At 39.5% G+C, this 20,441-nt stretch overlaps 1 protein-coding gene across 3 annotated transcripts in view; it reads right to left on the reverse strand.

Moving 5' to 3' along the window:
- The window catches only part of LOC144511423 (hepatocyte nuclear factor 3-beta-like), a 127,190-nt gene extending 109,777 nt beyond the window's left edge, over nucleotides 1-17,413 (reverse strand). The window contains exon 1 of one of the 3 annotated variants that reach the window (XM_078241766.1): nucleotides 16,903-17,413. In XM_078241766.1, the coding sequence (XP_078097892.1) occupies nucleotides 16,903-16,974 (72 nt within the window). In that variant the 5' untranslated portion in view covers nucleotides 16,975-17,413. Of the gene's footprint in view, nucleotides 1-16,483; nucleotides 16,640-16,667 lie in introns of those variants that run through there. The other 2 variants (XM_078241768.1, XM_078241767.1) reach the window with 2 other exon arrangements.
- Between the last annotated feature and the right edge of the window lie 3,028 nt (nucleotides 17,414-20,441).

Genomic DNA, 20,441 nt, shown 5'->3' on the forward strand with positions numbered 1-20,441 from the left:
ACACTGATATAAACACACACACTGACTCACTGATATAAAGACTCACACTGACACACTGATATAAACACACACACTGACACACTGATATAAACACACACACTGATACACTGATATAAACACACACACTGATATAAACACACACACTGACACACTGATATAAACACACACACTGATACATTGATATAAACAGTTACACTGACACACTGATATAAACACACACACTGTCTCACTGATATAAACACACACACTGATATAAACACACACACTGACTCACTGATATAAACACACACACTGACACAATGATATAAACACGCACACTGATATAAACACACACACTGACACAATGACATAAACACACAATGACACACTGATATAAACACACACACTGATATAAACACACACACTGATATATACACACACACTGATATAAACACACACACTGACACACTGACATAAACACTCACTGATATAAACACACACACTGATATATACACACACACTGATATAAACACACACACTGATATATACACACACACTGATATAAACACACACACTGACACACTGACATAAACACTCACTGATATAAACACACACACTGATATAAACACACACACTGACACACTGATATAAACACGCACACTGATATAAACACACACACTGACACACTGATATAAACACACACACTGACACACTGACACAAACACTCACTGATATAAACACGCACACTGATATAAACACGCACACTGATATAAACACACACACTGATATATACACACACACTGACACAATGACATAAACACACAATGACACACTGATATAAACACACACACTGATATATACACACACACTGATATAAACACACACACTGACACACCGACATAAACACTCACTGATATAAACACACACACTGATATAAACACACACACTGACACACTGATATAAACACGCACACTGATATAAACACACACACTGACACACTGATATAAACACACACACTGACACACTGACATAAACACTCACTGATATAAACACACACACTGATATAAACACACACACTGACACACTGATATAAACACGCACACTGATATAAACACACACACTGACACACTGATATAAACACACACACTGACACACTGACATAAACACTCACTGATATAAACACGCACACTGATATAAACACACACACTGACATACTGATATAAACACACACACTGATATATACACACACACTGACACAATGACATAAACACACAATGACACACTGATATAAACACACACACTGATATAAACACACACACTGACACACTGATATAAACACACACAATGACACACTGATATAAACATTCACACTGACACACTGATATAAACACGCACACTGATATATACACACACACTGACACAATGACATAAACACACAATGACACACTGATATAAACACACACACTGATATAAACACACACACTGATATATACACACACACTGATATAAACACACACACTGACACACTGACATAAACACTCACTGATATAAACACACACACTGATATATACACACACACTGATATAAACACACACACTGATATATACACACACACTGATATAAACACACACACTGACACACTGACATAAACACTCACTGATATAAACACACACACTGATATAAACACACACACTGACACACTGATATAAACACGCACACTGATATAAACACACACACTGACACACTGATATAAACACACACACTGACACACTGACACAAACACTCACTGATATAAACACGCACACTGATATAAACACGCACACTGATATAAACACACACACTGATATATACACACACACTGACACAATGACATAAACACACAATGACACACTGATATAAACACACACACTGATATATACACACACACTGATATAAACACACACACTGACACACCGACATAAACACTCACTGATATAAACACACACACTGATATAAACACACACACTGACACACTGATATAAACACGCACACTGATATAAACACACACACTGACACACTGATATAAACACACACACTGACACACTGACATAAACACTCACTGATATAAACACGCACACTGATATAAACACACACACTGACATACTGATATAAACACACACACTGATATATACACACACACTGACACAATGACATAAACACACAATGACACACTGATATAAACACACACACTGATATATACACACACACTGACACAATGACATAAACACACAATGACACACTGATATAAACACACACACTGATATAAACACACACACTGATATATACACACACACTGACACAATGACATAAACACACACAATGACACACTGATATAAACATTCACACTGACACACTGATATAAACACGCACACTGATATAAACACACACACGGACACACTGATATAAACAGTCACACTGATATAAACACACACACTGATATAAACACACACTGACACAATGGCATAAACACACACTGACACACTGATATAAACACGCACACTGATATAAACACACAAACTGACATCCTGATATAAACACACACACTGATATAAACACACACACTGACACACTGATATAAACACACACACTGACACACTGATATAAACACACACAGTGATATAAACACACACACTGACACACTGATATAAACACACACACTGATATAAACACACACAATGACATAATGACATAAACACACAATCTGACACACTGATATAAACACACACACTGTCACACTGATATAAACACACACACTGACACACTGATATAAACACACACACTTATATCAACACATACCCACTGACACACTGATAGAAACACACACACTGACACACTGACATCAACACACACACTGATATAAACACACACACTGATATAAACACACATGCTGACTCACTGATATAAACACACACACTGTCACACTGATATAAACACACACACTGATATAAACACACACACTGATTCACTGAGATAAACACACACACTGACACACTGATATAAACACACACTGATATAAACACACACACTGACTCACTGATATAAACACACACACTGACACACTGATATAACCACTCACACTGACACACTGATATCAACACACACACTGACAGACTGATTGAAACACACACAGATATAAACACACACACTGATATAAACACTCACACTGACACACTGATATAAACACACACACTGTCACACTGATATAAACAGACACACTGTCACACTGATATAAACACACACACTGATATAAACACATACGCTGACTCACTGATATAAACACACACACTATCACACTGGTATAAACACACACACTGATATAAACACACACACTGACACACTGATATAAACACACACACTGACTCACTGATATAAAGACTCACACTGACACACTGATATAAACACACACACTGACACACTGATATAAACACACACACTGATACACTGATATAAACACACACACTGATATAAACACACACACTGACACACTGATATAAACACACACACTGATACATTGATATAAACAGTTACACTGACACACTGATATAAACACACACACTGTCTCACTGATATAAACACACACACTGATATAAACACACACACTGACTCACTGATATAAACACACACACTGACACAATGATATAAACACTCACACTGACACACTGATATCAACACACACACTGACACACTGATATAAACACACACACTGATATAAACACACGCACTGACACACTGATTTAAACACACACACTGAAACACTGATATAAACACACACACTGACACACTGATTTAAACACACACACTGAGACACTGATATAAACAAACACACTGACACACTGATATAAACACACACACTGACACACTGTTTTAAACACACACACTGATATAAACACACACACTGACACTCTGGCATCAACACACACACTGATATAAACACACACTGATGTAAACACGCACACTGAGACACTGATATAAACAGACACACTGACAAACTGATATAAACACACACACTGACACACTGATTTAAAGACACACACTGATATAAACACACACACATTGACACTGATATAAACACACACACACTATCACACTGATATAAACACACACACTGATATAAACACACACACTGACACACTGATATAATCTCACACTGATATAAACACACACACTGACTCGCTGATATAAACACTCACACTGACACACTGATATCAACACACACACTGACAAACTGATTTAAACACACACAGATATAAACACACACACTGATATAAACACTCACACTAGCTCACTGATATAAACACACACACTGACACACTGATATAAACACACACACTGACACACTGATATAAACACACACACTGACACACAGATATAAACACATGCACTGACACACTGATAGAAACACACACACTGAGACACTGATTTAAACACACACTGATATAAACACTCACACTGACACACTGATATAACCACACACACTGACGCACTGATATGAACCCACACACTCATATAAACACACACTGACACACTGATATGAACACACACACTGATGTAAACACTCACACTGACACACTGATATAAACACAAACACTGATACAAACTCTCACACTGACACACTGATATAAACACACACACTGATATAAACACACACACTTACACACTGATATAAACACACACACTGATATAAAGACACACACTGCTATAAACACACAGTGTTATAAACACACACACTGACACACTGATATAAACATACACACTGATACACTGATATAAACACACACACTGATATGAACACACACACTCATATAAACACACACACTGACACACTGATATAAACACACACACTGATACAAACACTCACACTGACACACTGATATAAACACACACACTGATATAAACACACACACTGATATAAACATACACACTGACACACTGATATAAACACACACACTGATACACTGATATAAACACACACACTGATATAAACACACACACTGACACACTTATATAAACACACACACTGATACACTGATATAAACAGTTACACTGACACACTGATATAAACACACACACTGACTCACTGATATAAACACACACACTGATATAAACACACACACTGACTCACTGATATAAACACACACACTGACACAATGATATAAACACTCACACTGACACACTGATACAAACACGCACTGATATAAACACTCACACTGACACACTGATATAAACACACACACTGATATAAACACACACACTGATATAAACTCACAGAGTTATAAACACACACACTGACTCACTGATATAAACACACACACTGATACACTGATATAAACACGCACACTGATATAAACACACACACTGACACACTGATATAAACACACGCACTGATACACTGATATAAACAGTCACACGGACACACTGATATAAACACACACACTGACTCACTGATATAAACACACACACTGATATAAACACACACTCTGACTCACTGATATAAACACACACACTGACACAATGATATAAACACTCACAGTGACACACTGATATCAACACACACACTGACACACTGATATAAACACACACACTGATATAAACACACACACTGACACAGTGATATAAACACACACACTGACACAATGATATAAACACTCACACTGACACACTGATATCAACACACACACTGACACACTGATATAAACACACACACTGATATAAACACACACACTGACACATTGATATAAACACACACACTGACACACTGATATAAACACACACACTGATATAAACACACACACTGACACACTGATTTGAACACACACACTGAGACACTGATATAAACACACACACTGACACACTGATTTAAAGACACACACTGATATAAACACACACACATTGACACACTGATATTAACACACACACTGATATAAACACACACACTGACACACTGATATAAACATGCACACTGATATAAACACTCACACTGACACACTGATATAAGCACACACACTGACACACTGTTTTAAACACACACACTGACAAACTGGTATAAACACACACCCTGACACACTGATTTAAAGACACACACTGATATAAACACACACACATTGACACACTGATATTAACACACACTGATATAAACACACACACTGACACACTGATATAAACACACACACTGATATAAACACACACACTGACACACTGATATAAACACACACACTGATATAAACACTCACACTGACACACTGATATAAACACACACACTGACGCCCTGATATGAACACACACACTGATATAAACACACACACTGATATAAACACACACACTGATATGAACACACACACTGATATAAACACACAGACTGACACACTGATATAAACACACACACTGATAAAAACACACACACTGACACACTGATATAAACACACACACTGACACACTGATATAAACACACACACTGATATGAACACACACACTGATAGAAACACACACACTGATATAAACACACACTGACACACTGATATAAACACACACACTGTCACACTGATATAAACACACACACTGACACACTGATGTAAACACACCCACTGACACACTGATATAAACACACACACTGACACACTGATGTAAACACACACACTGACACACTGATATAAACACTCACACTGACACACTGATGTAAACACACACACTGACACACTGATGTAAACACACACACTGACACACTGATATAAACACACACACTGACACACTGATGTAAACACACACACTGACACACTGATATAAACACACACACTGTCACACTGATATGAACAGACACACACACACACATGTAAACACACACACTGACACACTGATATAAACACACACACTGACACACAGATGTAAACACGCACACTGACACACTGATATAAACACACACTGATATAAACACACACACTGACACACTGATAGAAACGCACACATTGACTGACTGATATAAACGCATACACTGACACACTGATATAAACACACACACTGATATAAACACACAATGTTGTAAACACACACACTGACACACTGATATAAACACATACACTGATATAAACGCACACACTGACACACTGATATAAACACGCATACTGATATAACACAGACACTGATATAAACACACACACTGATATAAACACACAGTGCTATAAACACACACACTGACACACTGATATACACACACACACTGATATAAACACACAGTGTTATAAACACACATACTGACACGCTGATATAAACACACACAATGACACACTGATATAAACACACACACTGATACACTGATATAAACACACACACTGCTATAAACACACACACTGACATACTGATATAAACACACACACTGATATAAACACACACACTGTCACACTGATATGAACAGACACACACACACACGTAAACACACACACTGACACACTGATATAAACACACACACTGACACACAGATGTAAACACGCACACTGACACACTGATATAAACACACACTGATATAAACACACACACTGACACACTGATAGAAACACACACATTGACTGACTGATATAAACGCACACACTGACACACTGATATAAACACACACACTGATATAAACACACAATGTTATAAACACACACACTGACACACTGATATAAACACATACACTGATATAAACGCACACACTGACACACTGATATAAACACGCATACTGATATAAACACAGACACTGATATAAACACACACACTGATATAAACACACAGTGCTATAAACACACACTGACACACTGATATACACACACACTGATATAAACACACAGTGTTATAAACACACATACTGACACGCTGATATAAACACACATACTGACACGCTGATATAAACACACACACTGATACACTGATATAAACACACACACTGCTATAAACACACACACTGATATAAACACACACACTGATATAAACACACACACTGACACACTGATATAAACACACACAGTGATATAAACACACACACTGATATAAACACACACACTGACACACTGACATAAACACACTCACTGACACACTTATAGGAACACACACACACTTATATAAACACACACACTGACACACTGATATAAACACACACACTAATATAAACACACACACTGACACACTGATATAAACACACACCCTGACACACTGATAGAAACACACACACTGATATAAACACACACACTGACACACTGATATAAACACACAAACTGATATAAACACTCACACTGACACACTGATATAAACATACACTTACATAAACACACACACTGTCACACTGATAGAAACACACACACTGATATAAACACACACACTGACAGACTAACATAAACACACACTATGTCACACTGATAGGAACACACACACACTTATATAAACACACACACTGACACACTGATATAAACACACACACTGACACACTGATATATAAAAACACATTGACACACTGATACAAACACGCACTGATATAAACACTCACACTGACACACTGATATAAACATACACACTGACACACTGATATAAACGCACACACTGATATAAACACACACACTGACACACTGATAAAAACACACACACTGACACACTGATATAAACACACACACTGATATAAACACACACACTGACACACTGATATAAACACACAAACTGATATACACACTCACACTGACACACTGATATAAACATACACTTACATAAACACACACACTGACACACTGATAGAAACACACACACTGACACACTGATATAAACATTCACACTGATATAAACACACACACTGACACACTGATATAAACACACAAACTGATATAAACACACACACTGACACACTGATATAAACACACACACTGATATAAACACACACACTGATATAAACACACACACTGACACACTGATATAAACACACAAACTGATATAAACACACACACTGACACACTGATATAAACACACACACTGATATAAACACACACACTGATATAAACACACACACTGACACACTGACATAAACACACTCACTGACACACTTATAGGAACACACACACACTTATATAAACACACACACTGACACACTGATATAAACACACACACTAATATAAACACACACACTGACACACTGATATAAACACACACCCTGACACACTGATAGAAACACACACACTGATATAAACACACACACTGACACACTGATATAAACACACACACTGATATAAACACACACACTGACACACTGATATAAACACACAAACTGATATAAACACTCACATTGACACACTGATATAAACATACACTTACATAAACACACACACTGACACACTGATATAAACACACACACTGATATAAACACACACACTGACAGACTAACATAAACACACACTATGTCACACTGATAGGAACACACACACACTTATATAAACACACACACTGACACACTGATATAAACACACACACTGACACACTGATATATAAAAACACATTGACACACTGATACAAACACGCACTGATATAAACACTCACACTGACACACTGATATAAACATACACACTGACACACTGATATAAACGCACACACTGATATAAACACACACACTGACACACTGATAAAAACACACACACTGACACACTGATATAAACACACACACTGATATAAACACACACACTGACACACTGATATAAACACACAAACTGATATAAACACTCACACTGACACACTGATATAAACATACACTTACATAAACACACACACTGACACACTGATAGAAACACACACACTGACACACTGATATAAACACACACCCTGACACACTGATAGAAACACACACACTGATATAAACACACACACTGACACACTGATATAAACACACACACTGATATAAACACACACACTGACACACTGACGTAAACACACACTCTGACACACTGATAGCAACACACACTTATATAAACACACACACTGACAAACTAATATAAAAACTCACACTGACACACTGATATAAACACACACACTGATATATAACACTCACACTGACACACTGCGATAAACACACACACTGACACACTGATATAAACACACACACTGATATAAACACGCACACTGACACACTGATATAAACACACACACTGACACACTGATATAAACACTCACACTGACACACTGATATAAACACACACTTACATAAACACACACACTGACACACTGATAGAAACACAGACACTGACACACTGATATAAACACACACACTGACACACTGATATAAACACTCACACTGACACACTGATATACACACACACTTACATAAACACACACACTGACACACTGATAGAAACACACACACTGGCACAATGATATAAACACTCACACTGACACACTGATATCAACACACACACTGACACACTGATATAAACACACACACTGATATAAACACACACACTGACACACTGATATAAACACACACACTGAGACACTGATATAAACACACACACTGATATAAACACACACACTGACACACTGATTTAAACACACACACTGAGACACTGATATAAACAAACACACTGACACACTGATATAAACACACACACTGACACACTGTTTTAAACACACACACTGATATAAACACACACACTGACACTCTGGCATCAACACACACGCTGATATAAACACACACTGATGTAAACACACTGAGACACTGATATAAACACACACACTGACACACTGATTTAAAGACACACACTGATATAAACACACACACATTGACACACTGATATTAACACACACACTGATATAAACACACACACTGATATAAACACACACACTGACACACTGATATAAACACTCACACTGATATAAACACACACACTGACACACTGATATAAACACACACACTGATATAAACACACACACTGACACACTGATATAAACACACACACTGACGCCCTGATATGAACACACACACTGATATAAACACACACACTGACACACTGATATAAACACACACACTGATATAAACACACACACTGACACACTGATATAAACACACACACTGATATCAACACACACACTGACACACTGATATAAACACACACACTGACGCCCTGATATGAACACACACACTGATATAAACACACACATTGATATAAACACACACACTGATATAAACACACACACATTGACACACTGATATTAACACACACACTGATGTAAACACACACACTGACAAACTGATATAAACACACACACTGACACACTGATTTAAAGACACACACTGATATAAACACACACACATTGACACACTGATATTAACACACACACTGATATAAACACACACACTGACACACTGATATAAACACACACACTAATATAAACACACACACTGACACACTGATATAAACACACACACTGATATAAACACACACACTGACACACTGATATAAACACACACACTGACGCCCTGTTATGAACACACACACTGATATAAACACACACATTGATATAAACACACACACTGATATGAACACACACACTGATATAAACACACACACTGATATAAACACACACACTGACACACTGATATAAACACACACACTGATATAAACACACACACTGACACACTGATATAAACACACACACTGACACACTGATATAAACACACACACTGATATGAACACACACACTGATATAAACACACACACTGATGTAAACACACACACTGACACACTGATATAAACACACACACTGATATAAACACACACACTGACACACTGATATAAACACACACACTGTCACACTGATATAAACACACACACTGACACACTGATGTAAACACACACACTGACCCACTGATATAAACACACACACTGACACACTGATATAAACACACACACTGACACACTGATGTAAACACACAAACTGACACACTGATATAAACACGCACACTGACACACTGATGTTAACACGCACACTGACACACTGATATAAACACACACTGATATAAACACACACTGACACACTGATAGAAACACACACATTGACAGACTGATATAAACACACACACTGACACACTGATATAAACACACACACAGACACACTGATATAAACACACACACTGATATAAACACACACACGGACACACTGTTATAAACATTCACACTGACACAATGACATAAACACACACTGACACGCTGATATAAACACGCACACTGATATAAACACACACTGTGACACACTGTTATAAACATTCACACTGACACAATGACATAAACACACACTGACACGCTGATATAAACACGCACACTGATATAAACACACACTGTGACACACTGATATAAACACACACACTGACACACTGATATAAACACACACACTGACACAATGACATAAACACACACTGACACACTGATATGAACACGCACACTGATATAAACACACAAACTGACACACTGATATAAACACGCACACTGATATAAACACACACACTGACACACTGATATAAACACACACACTCATATAAACACACAGTGTTATAAACACACACACTGACACACTGATATAAACACACACACTAATACACTGATATAAACACGCACACTGACATAAACACACACACTGACATACTGATATAAACACACACACTGATATAAACACACACACTGACACACTGATATAAACACACACACTGATATAAACACACACACTGACACACTGACATAAACACACACTCTGTCACACTGATAGGAACACACACACACTTATATAAACACACACACTGACACACTGATATAAACACACACACTGACACACTGATATAAAAAAACACATTGACACACTGATACAAACACGCACTGATATAAACACTCACACTGACACACTGATATAAACACACACATTGATATACAACACTCATACTGACACACTGATATAAACGCACACACTGATATAAACACACACACTGACACACTGATAAAAACACACACACTGACACACTGATATAAACACACACACTGATATAAACACACACACTGACACACTGATATAAACACACACACTGATATAAACACTCACACTGACACACTGATATAAACACACACTTACATAAACACACACACTGACACACTGATAGAAACACACACACTGACACACTGATATAAACACACACTGACACACTGATATAAACACTCACACTGACACACTGATATAAACACACACTTACATAAACACACACACTGACACACTGATAGAAACACACACACTGACAGACTAATATAAACGCACACACTGACACACTGATATAAACACACACCCTGACACAAACACACACCCTGACACACTGATAGAAACACACACACTGACACACTGATATAAACACACACACTGATATAAACACACACACTGACACACTGATATAAACACACACACTGATATAAACACACACTGATATAAACACACACACTGACACACTGATATAAACACACACTGACACACTGATAAAAACACACACACTGACACACTGATATAAACACTCACACTGACACACTGATATAAACACACACTTACATAAACACACACACTGACACACTGATAGAAACACACACACTGACAGACTGATATAAACACACACACTGACACACTGATATAAACACACACACTGACACACTGATATAAAAACACACACTGACACACTGATATAAATACACACACTGATATAAACACACAGTGTTATAAACACACACACTGGCACACTGATATAAAAACACACACTGACACACTGATATAAACACACACACTGATATAAACACACACACTGACATACTGATATAAACACACACACTGATATAAACACACACACTGACACACTGATATAAACACGCACACTGATATAAACACACACACTGATATAAACACACAGTGTTATAAACACACACACTGATATAAACACACGCACTGATACACTGATATAAACAGTCACACTGACATACTGATATAAACACACACACTGATATAAACACACACACTGACACACTGATATGAACACACACACTGATATAAACACACACACTGACGCACTGACATAAACACACACTCTGACACACTGATAGGAAGACACATACACTGATATAAACACACACACTGACACACTGATATAAACACACACACTGATATAAACACTCACACTGACACACTGATATAAACACACACACTGTCACACTGATATAAACACACACACTTATATCAACACACACACACTGACACACTGATAGAAACATACACACTGACACACTGATATAAACACACACACTGACACACTGATATAAACAGACACGCTGACTCACTGATATAAACACACACTGACACAGTGATATAAACACACACACTGACACACTGATATAAACACACACTGATATAAACACACACACTGATATAAACACACACACTGATATAAACACACAGTGTTATAAACACACACACTGACGCACTGATATAAACACGCACACTGACATACTGATATAAACACACACACTGACACACTGATATAAACACACACTGATATAAACACACACACTTACACACTGACATAAACACACACTCTGACACACTGATAGGAACACACACACACTGATGTAAGCACACACACTGACACACTGATATAAACACACACACTGATATAAACATACACACCGATATAAACACTCACACTGTCACACTGATATAAACACACACACTGATATAAACACACACACTGACACACTGATATAAACACACACACTGACACACTGATATAAACACACACACTGATATCAACACTGACACTGACACACTGATATAAACACACACACTGACTCACTGATATAAACACACACACTGATATAAACACACAGTGATATAAACACACTCACTGACTCACTGATATAAACACACACACTGACACACTGATTTAAACACACACACTAATTTATACGCACACACTGATATGAACACACACACTGATACACTGATATAAACACACACACTGACACACTGATATAAACACACACACTGACACACTGATATAAACACACACACTGATATCAACACTGACACTGACACACTGATATAAACACACACACTGACTCACTGATATAAACACACACACTGATATAAACACACAGTGATATAAACACACACACTGACTCACTGATATAAACACACACACTGATATAAACACACAGTGATATAAACACACACACTGACTCACTGATATAAACACACACACTGACACACTGATTTAAACACACACACTAATTTATACGCACACACTGATATGAACACACACACTGATACACTGATATAAACACACACACTGACACACTGATATAAACACACACACTGACACACTGATATAAACACACACACTGATATCAACACTGACACTGACACACTGATATAAACACACACACTGACTCACTGATATAAACACACACACTGATATAAACACACAGTGATATAAACACACACACTGACTCACTGATATAAACACACACAGTGACACACTGATATAAACACACACACTGATATAAACACACACACTGATATAAACACACAGTGATATAAACACACACACTGACTCACTGATATAAACACACACACTGACACACTGATATAAACACACACACTGATATAAACACACACACTGATATAAACACACACACTGACACACTGATATAAGCACACACACTGATATAAACACACACACTGACACACTGACATAAACACACACACTGATAGGAACACACACACACTTATATAAACACACATACTGACACACTGATATAAACACTCACACTGACACACTGATATAAACACACACTGACACATTGATATAAACACACACTAACACACTGATATAAACACACACACTGACACACTGATATAAACACTCACACTGACACACTGATATAAACACACACACTGACACGCTGATATAAACACACACACTGATATAAACACACACACTGACACACTGATATAAACACTCACACTGACACACTGATATAAACACACACACTGACACACTGATATAAACACACACACTGATATAAACACACACACTGACATACTGATATAAACACACACACTGATATAAACACTCACACTGACACATTGATATAAACACTCACACTAACACACTGATATAAACACACACACTGATATAAATACACACACTGACACACTGATATAAACACACACACTGACACATTGATATAAACACTCACACTAACACACTGATATAAACACACACACTGATATAAGTACTCACACTGACACACTGATCTAAACACACACTAACTCACTGATATAAACACACACTGACACACTGATCTAAACACACACTAACTCACTGATATAAACACACACTGACACACTGATATAAACACTCACACTGACACACTGATATAAACACACACACAATGATCTCTTTGAACTTCGCGAGCATCCTTTGGGAAATATTATTGGACATTTGTTATTTTCCGCCAGTGCTTGTGGTACCCTTGTTCGGGGATCGGCGAATTGTGCCCTGAATTCAGTGCTGGGTGTGCCATATCAAAGTGAAATGTTTTGCAATGAGCCCCCGTGATGTAGCTTGTTTGTACCCTGTGCAGCAGCGGTGATGTTGGTATCCGATCCATCTTCAGCGCCCCTGTCCCGGGCCAGCATCTCTCGCTGATTTAGAATGGGCAGCAGAAGCTGCCGGAGAGACAGGACAGTGAAACAGTCCCTCCTGCTCCACTGTGGCAAACAGACTTTAACATTGAACAGCACATCTGGCTAAACAACTGCAGCTTTTGAGAATTGAATGACAAAGTCGACCAAGGCGTTCTTACTGACCTCGCTTGGATCTGAATATAAACTGTTCCAGTCAGTAACCTCGTGGGATTCCATCTTCACAGACCCCAACATTGTTCCTTCTCTATTTATACAGATAGAAAGGCTGTTGGAGTGGGACTGGGTCGAGGTGGGTGTGGGGAGGAGAAAACAAAAAGGATCCCTGGGTCTCCAAACTGTATTCCAATTGCTAACTCCAAAAGTATTCAACGAACTCCATGGGGCGACATCCCAAAACTCCTGGATGTGTCAGACACATAAACGTGGAATATCTCTCATCGCCCAGGACAAATACTCCAGGTGGGGGAGGCAGAGGTTGGTGGAGGGTCGCAGCAGATAGTCCCGAATAGAAATTCCAAGGCACGCCAGTCGCTCTCTGTAATCCCAAATTTCAGATCTGCTGGAAGTCAGCTTGTAAGTGTGGGGTTGGAGAAGTTTCCCTTCACAGTGCAGGAGGAGTTGTGTTTTTTTTGGGGGGGGGGGCGCGGGGGGGAGGTGGGGGGGGGGGAAGTGGGAATGAGAGACTGAGAGGGAGGGAGAGAGAGAGAGTCTCTGGATTACAAGTGTGTGTGTGTGTGACTGTTAGACAAGTTATAGATTAACCTGAACTCTTGATGTGTGTGTCTGTGCCAAAATAGTCATGTCACTTCAATGGATTTGGTACAACTTGGGCAGCAGCAGCGTCTCCTTGTGTCTGTGCCTGGAAATTCTGCTCTTTCCACCGCCCCAACCCGACCCCAGAGGGCTGGGAACACAGACAAGAAGAGTTTTAACAACACCAGGTTAAAGTCCAACAGGCTTATTTGGTAGCAAACACCATTAGCTTTCGGAGCGCTGCTCCTTCGTCAGATGGAGTGGAAATGTGCTCTCAAACAGGGCACACAGAGACACAGAAATCAAGTTACAGAATACTGATTAGAATGCGAATCTCTACAACCAACCAGATCTTAAAGATACAGACAATGTGGGTGGAGGGAGCATGAAGCACAGGTTAAAGAGATGTGTATTGTCTCCAGACAGAACAGCTAGTGAGATTCTGCAAGTCCAGGAGGCAAGCTGTGGGGGTTACTGATAATGTGACATAAATCCAACATCCCGGTTGTTTGCTACCAAATAAACCTGTTGGACTTTAACCTGGTGTTGTTAAAACTCTTACTGTGTTCACCCCAGTCCAACGCCGGCATCTCCACCGCACAGACAAGCCCAGGCTGGCAGTGACCCCCCCCCCCCCCCACTCCCCCAGGGGCTGAGCACCCTGCATTGGGTACATGCAGTCCAGCCCCAGGTGTGCATTGAACCATTTCCAGAGTCTGGCTCGAAAGCATCCTCTGTTTTGGTTTGTACAACCTCCCCACACGCTCCACAACAATCACACACTCACACATTTTCACACACACACTCACACACACACACTCACAAATACACACACACACACACTCACACACAATAACACACACACTCACACATTCTCACACGCACACACTCACACACTCACAAAGACACACACACACTCACACACAATAACACACACACTCACACACATTCTCACACACTTGGTCCTTGTGATTTTTATTAATGACTTAGAGGAGGGGGCTGAAGGGTGGATCAGTAAATTTGCTGATGACACCAAGATTGGTGGAGTAGTGGATGAGGTGGAGGGCTGTTGTAGGCTGCAAAGAGACATAGATAGGATGCAAAGCTGGGCTGAAAAATGGCAAATGGAGTTTAACCCTGATAAATGTGAGGTGATTCATTTTGGTAGGACTAATTTAAATGTGGATTACAGGGTCAAAGGTAGGGTTCTGAAGACTGTGGAGGAACAGAGAGATCTTGGGGTCCATATCCACAGATCTCTAAAGGTTGCCACTCAAGTGGATAGAGCTGTGAAGAAGGCCTATAGTGTGTTAGCTTTTATTAACAGGGGGTTGGAGTTTAAGAGCCGTGGGGTTATGCTGCAACTGTACAGGACCTTGGTGAGACCACATTTGGAATATTGTGTGCAGTTCTGGTCACCTCACTATAAGAAGGATGTGGAAGCGCTGGAAAGAGTGCAGAGGAGATTTACCAGGATGCTGCCTGGTTAGGAGGATAGGTCTTATGAGAAAAGGTTGAGGGAGCTAGGGCTGTTCTCTCTGGAGCGGAGGAGGCTGAGGGGAGACTTGATAGAGCTTTATAAGATGATGAGGGGGATAGATAGAGTGAACGTTCAGAGACTATTTCATCGGGTGGATGGAGCTATGACAAGGGGGCATAACTATAGGGTTCATGGTGGGAGATATAGGAAGGATATCAGAGGTAGGTTCTTTACGCAGAGAGTGGTTGGGGTGTGGAATGGACTGCCTGCAGTGATAGTGGAGTCAGACACTTTAGGAACATTTAAGCGGTTATTGGATAGGCACATGGAGCACACCAGGATGATAGGGAGTGGGATAGCTTGATCTTGGTTTCAGATAAAGCTCGGCACAACATCGTGGGCCGAAGGGCCTGTTCTGTGCTGTACTGTTCTATGTTCTATGTTCCTACACACATTCACACACAAACTCACACACAGATTCACACACACACTTACACTCACACACACACACTCACACACAATAACACACACACTCACACACACACAATAACACACACACACAATAACTCCCACACACACAATAACACACAATAACACACATTCACACACACACATTCTCACACGCACACACTCACACATGCACACTCACACACACTCTCACGTTCACACACACTCACACATTCACACGCACACACTCACATGCTCACACACACACTCTCTCACACTCACACATTCACACACTCACACACTCATACTCACACACACACTCATACTCACACACACACACTCTCACACACACACACACTCTCACACGCTCTCACACACACTCTCATTCACACACACACTCTCACACACACACTCACACTCACACACACACACTCTCACACACACACTCACACACACACACATTCACACACACACTCACACATACACACACATATTCACTCACACACTCACACTCACACACTTCCACACACACATCCTCCTCCCCACCAGACTTGAGAGATCTCCTCCTCCAAAAGGTGCGTCGGGCAGGTTTTGCAAACCCCTCAAACCTTTCACCTGCGTTCGGTGTGAACCTTCGCTGCACCCCACCCGACCCACCCACACTGACCCCCCCTTCCAGTGCCCTCAGTGACGCGAGTGGGTAAAGGGGTGAGAGCGTGCAGAAAAGGGGCGAACGGTGTCAGCGTGCGAGGGCATCTCGTGTGGACTGGGGTTGTTGGTGAAAGAGGAAGACTTGCATTTATATGGCGCCTTTCACGACCACCATCCCTCTTCAATGGGCTTTTTCGCAGCCAGTGGAGCACTTTCAAGAGCTGTCCTCATTGGGAGAGACCCAATTTCGTCACACCAAACTCCGACAAGTCGCAACGGGTCCAAAGATGTACAGGTTAGAGGAATTCACCATGGTAAATGTGTGGGGTTGCGGGGATAGGGCAGGGGGAGTGGGCCTGGGTGGAATGCC

This window comes from Mustelus asterias, chromosome 24 (assembly GCF_964213995.1).
Source record: "Mustelus asterias chromosome 24, sMusAst1.hap1.1, whole genome shotgun sequence".
Lineage (NCBI taxonomy): Eukaryota > Metazoa > Chordata > Chondrichthyes > Carcharhiniformes > Triakidae > Mustelus > Mustelus asterias.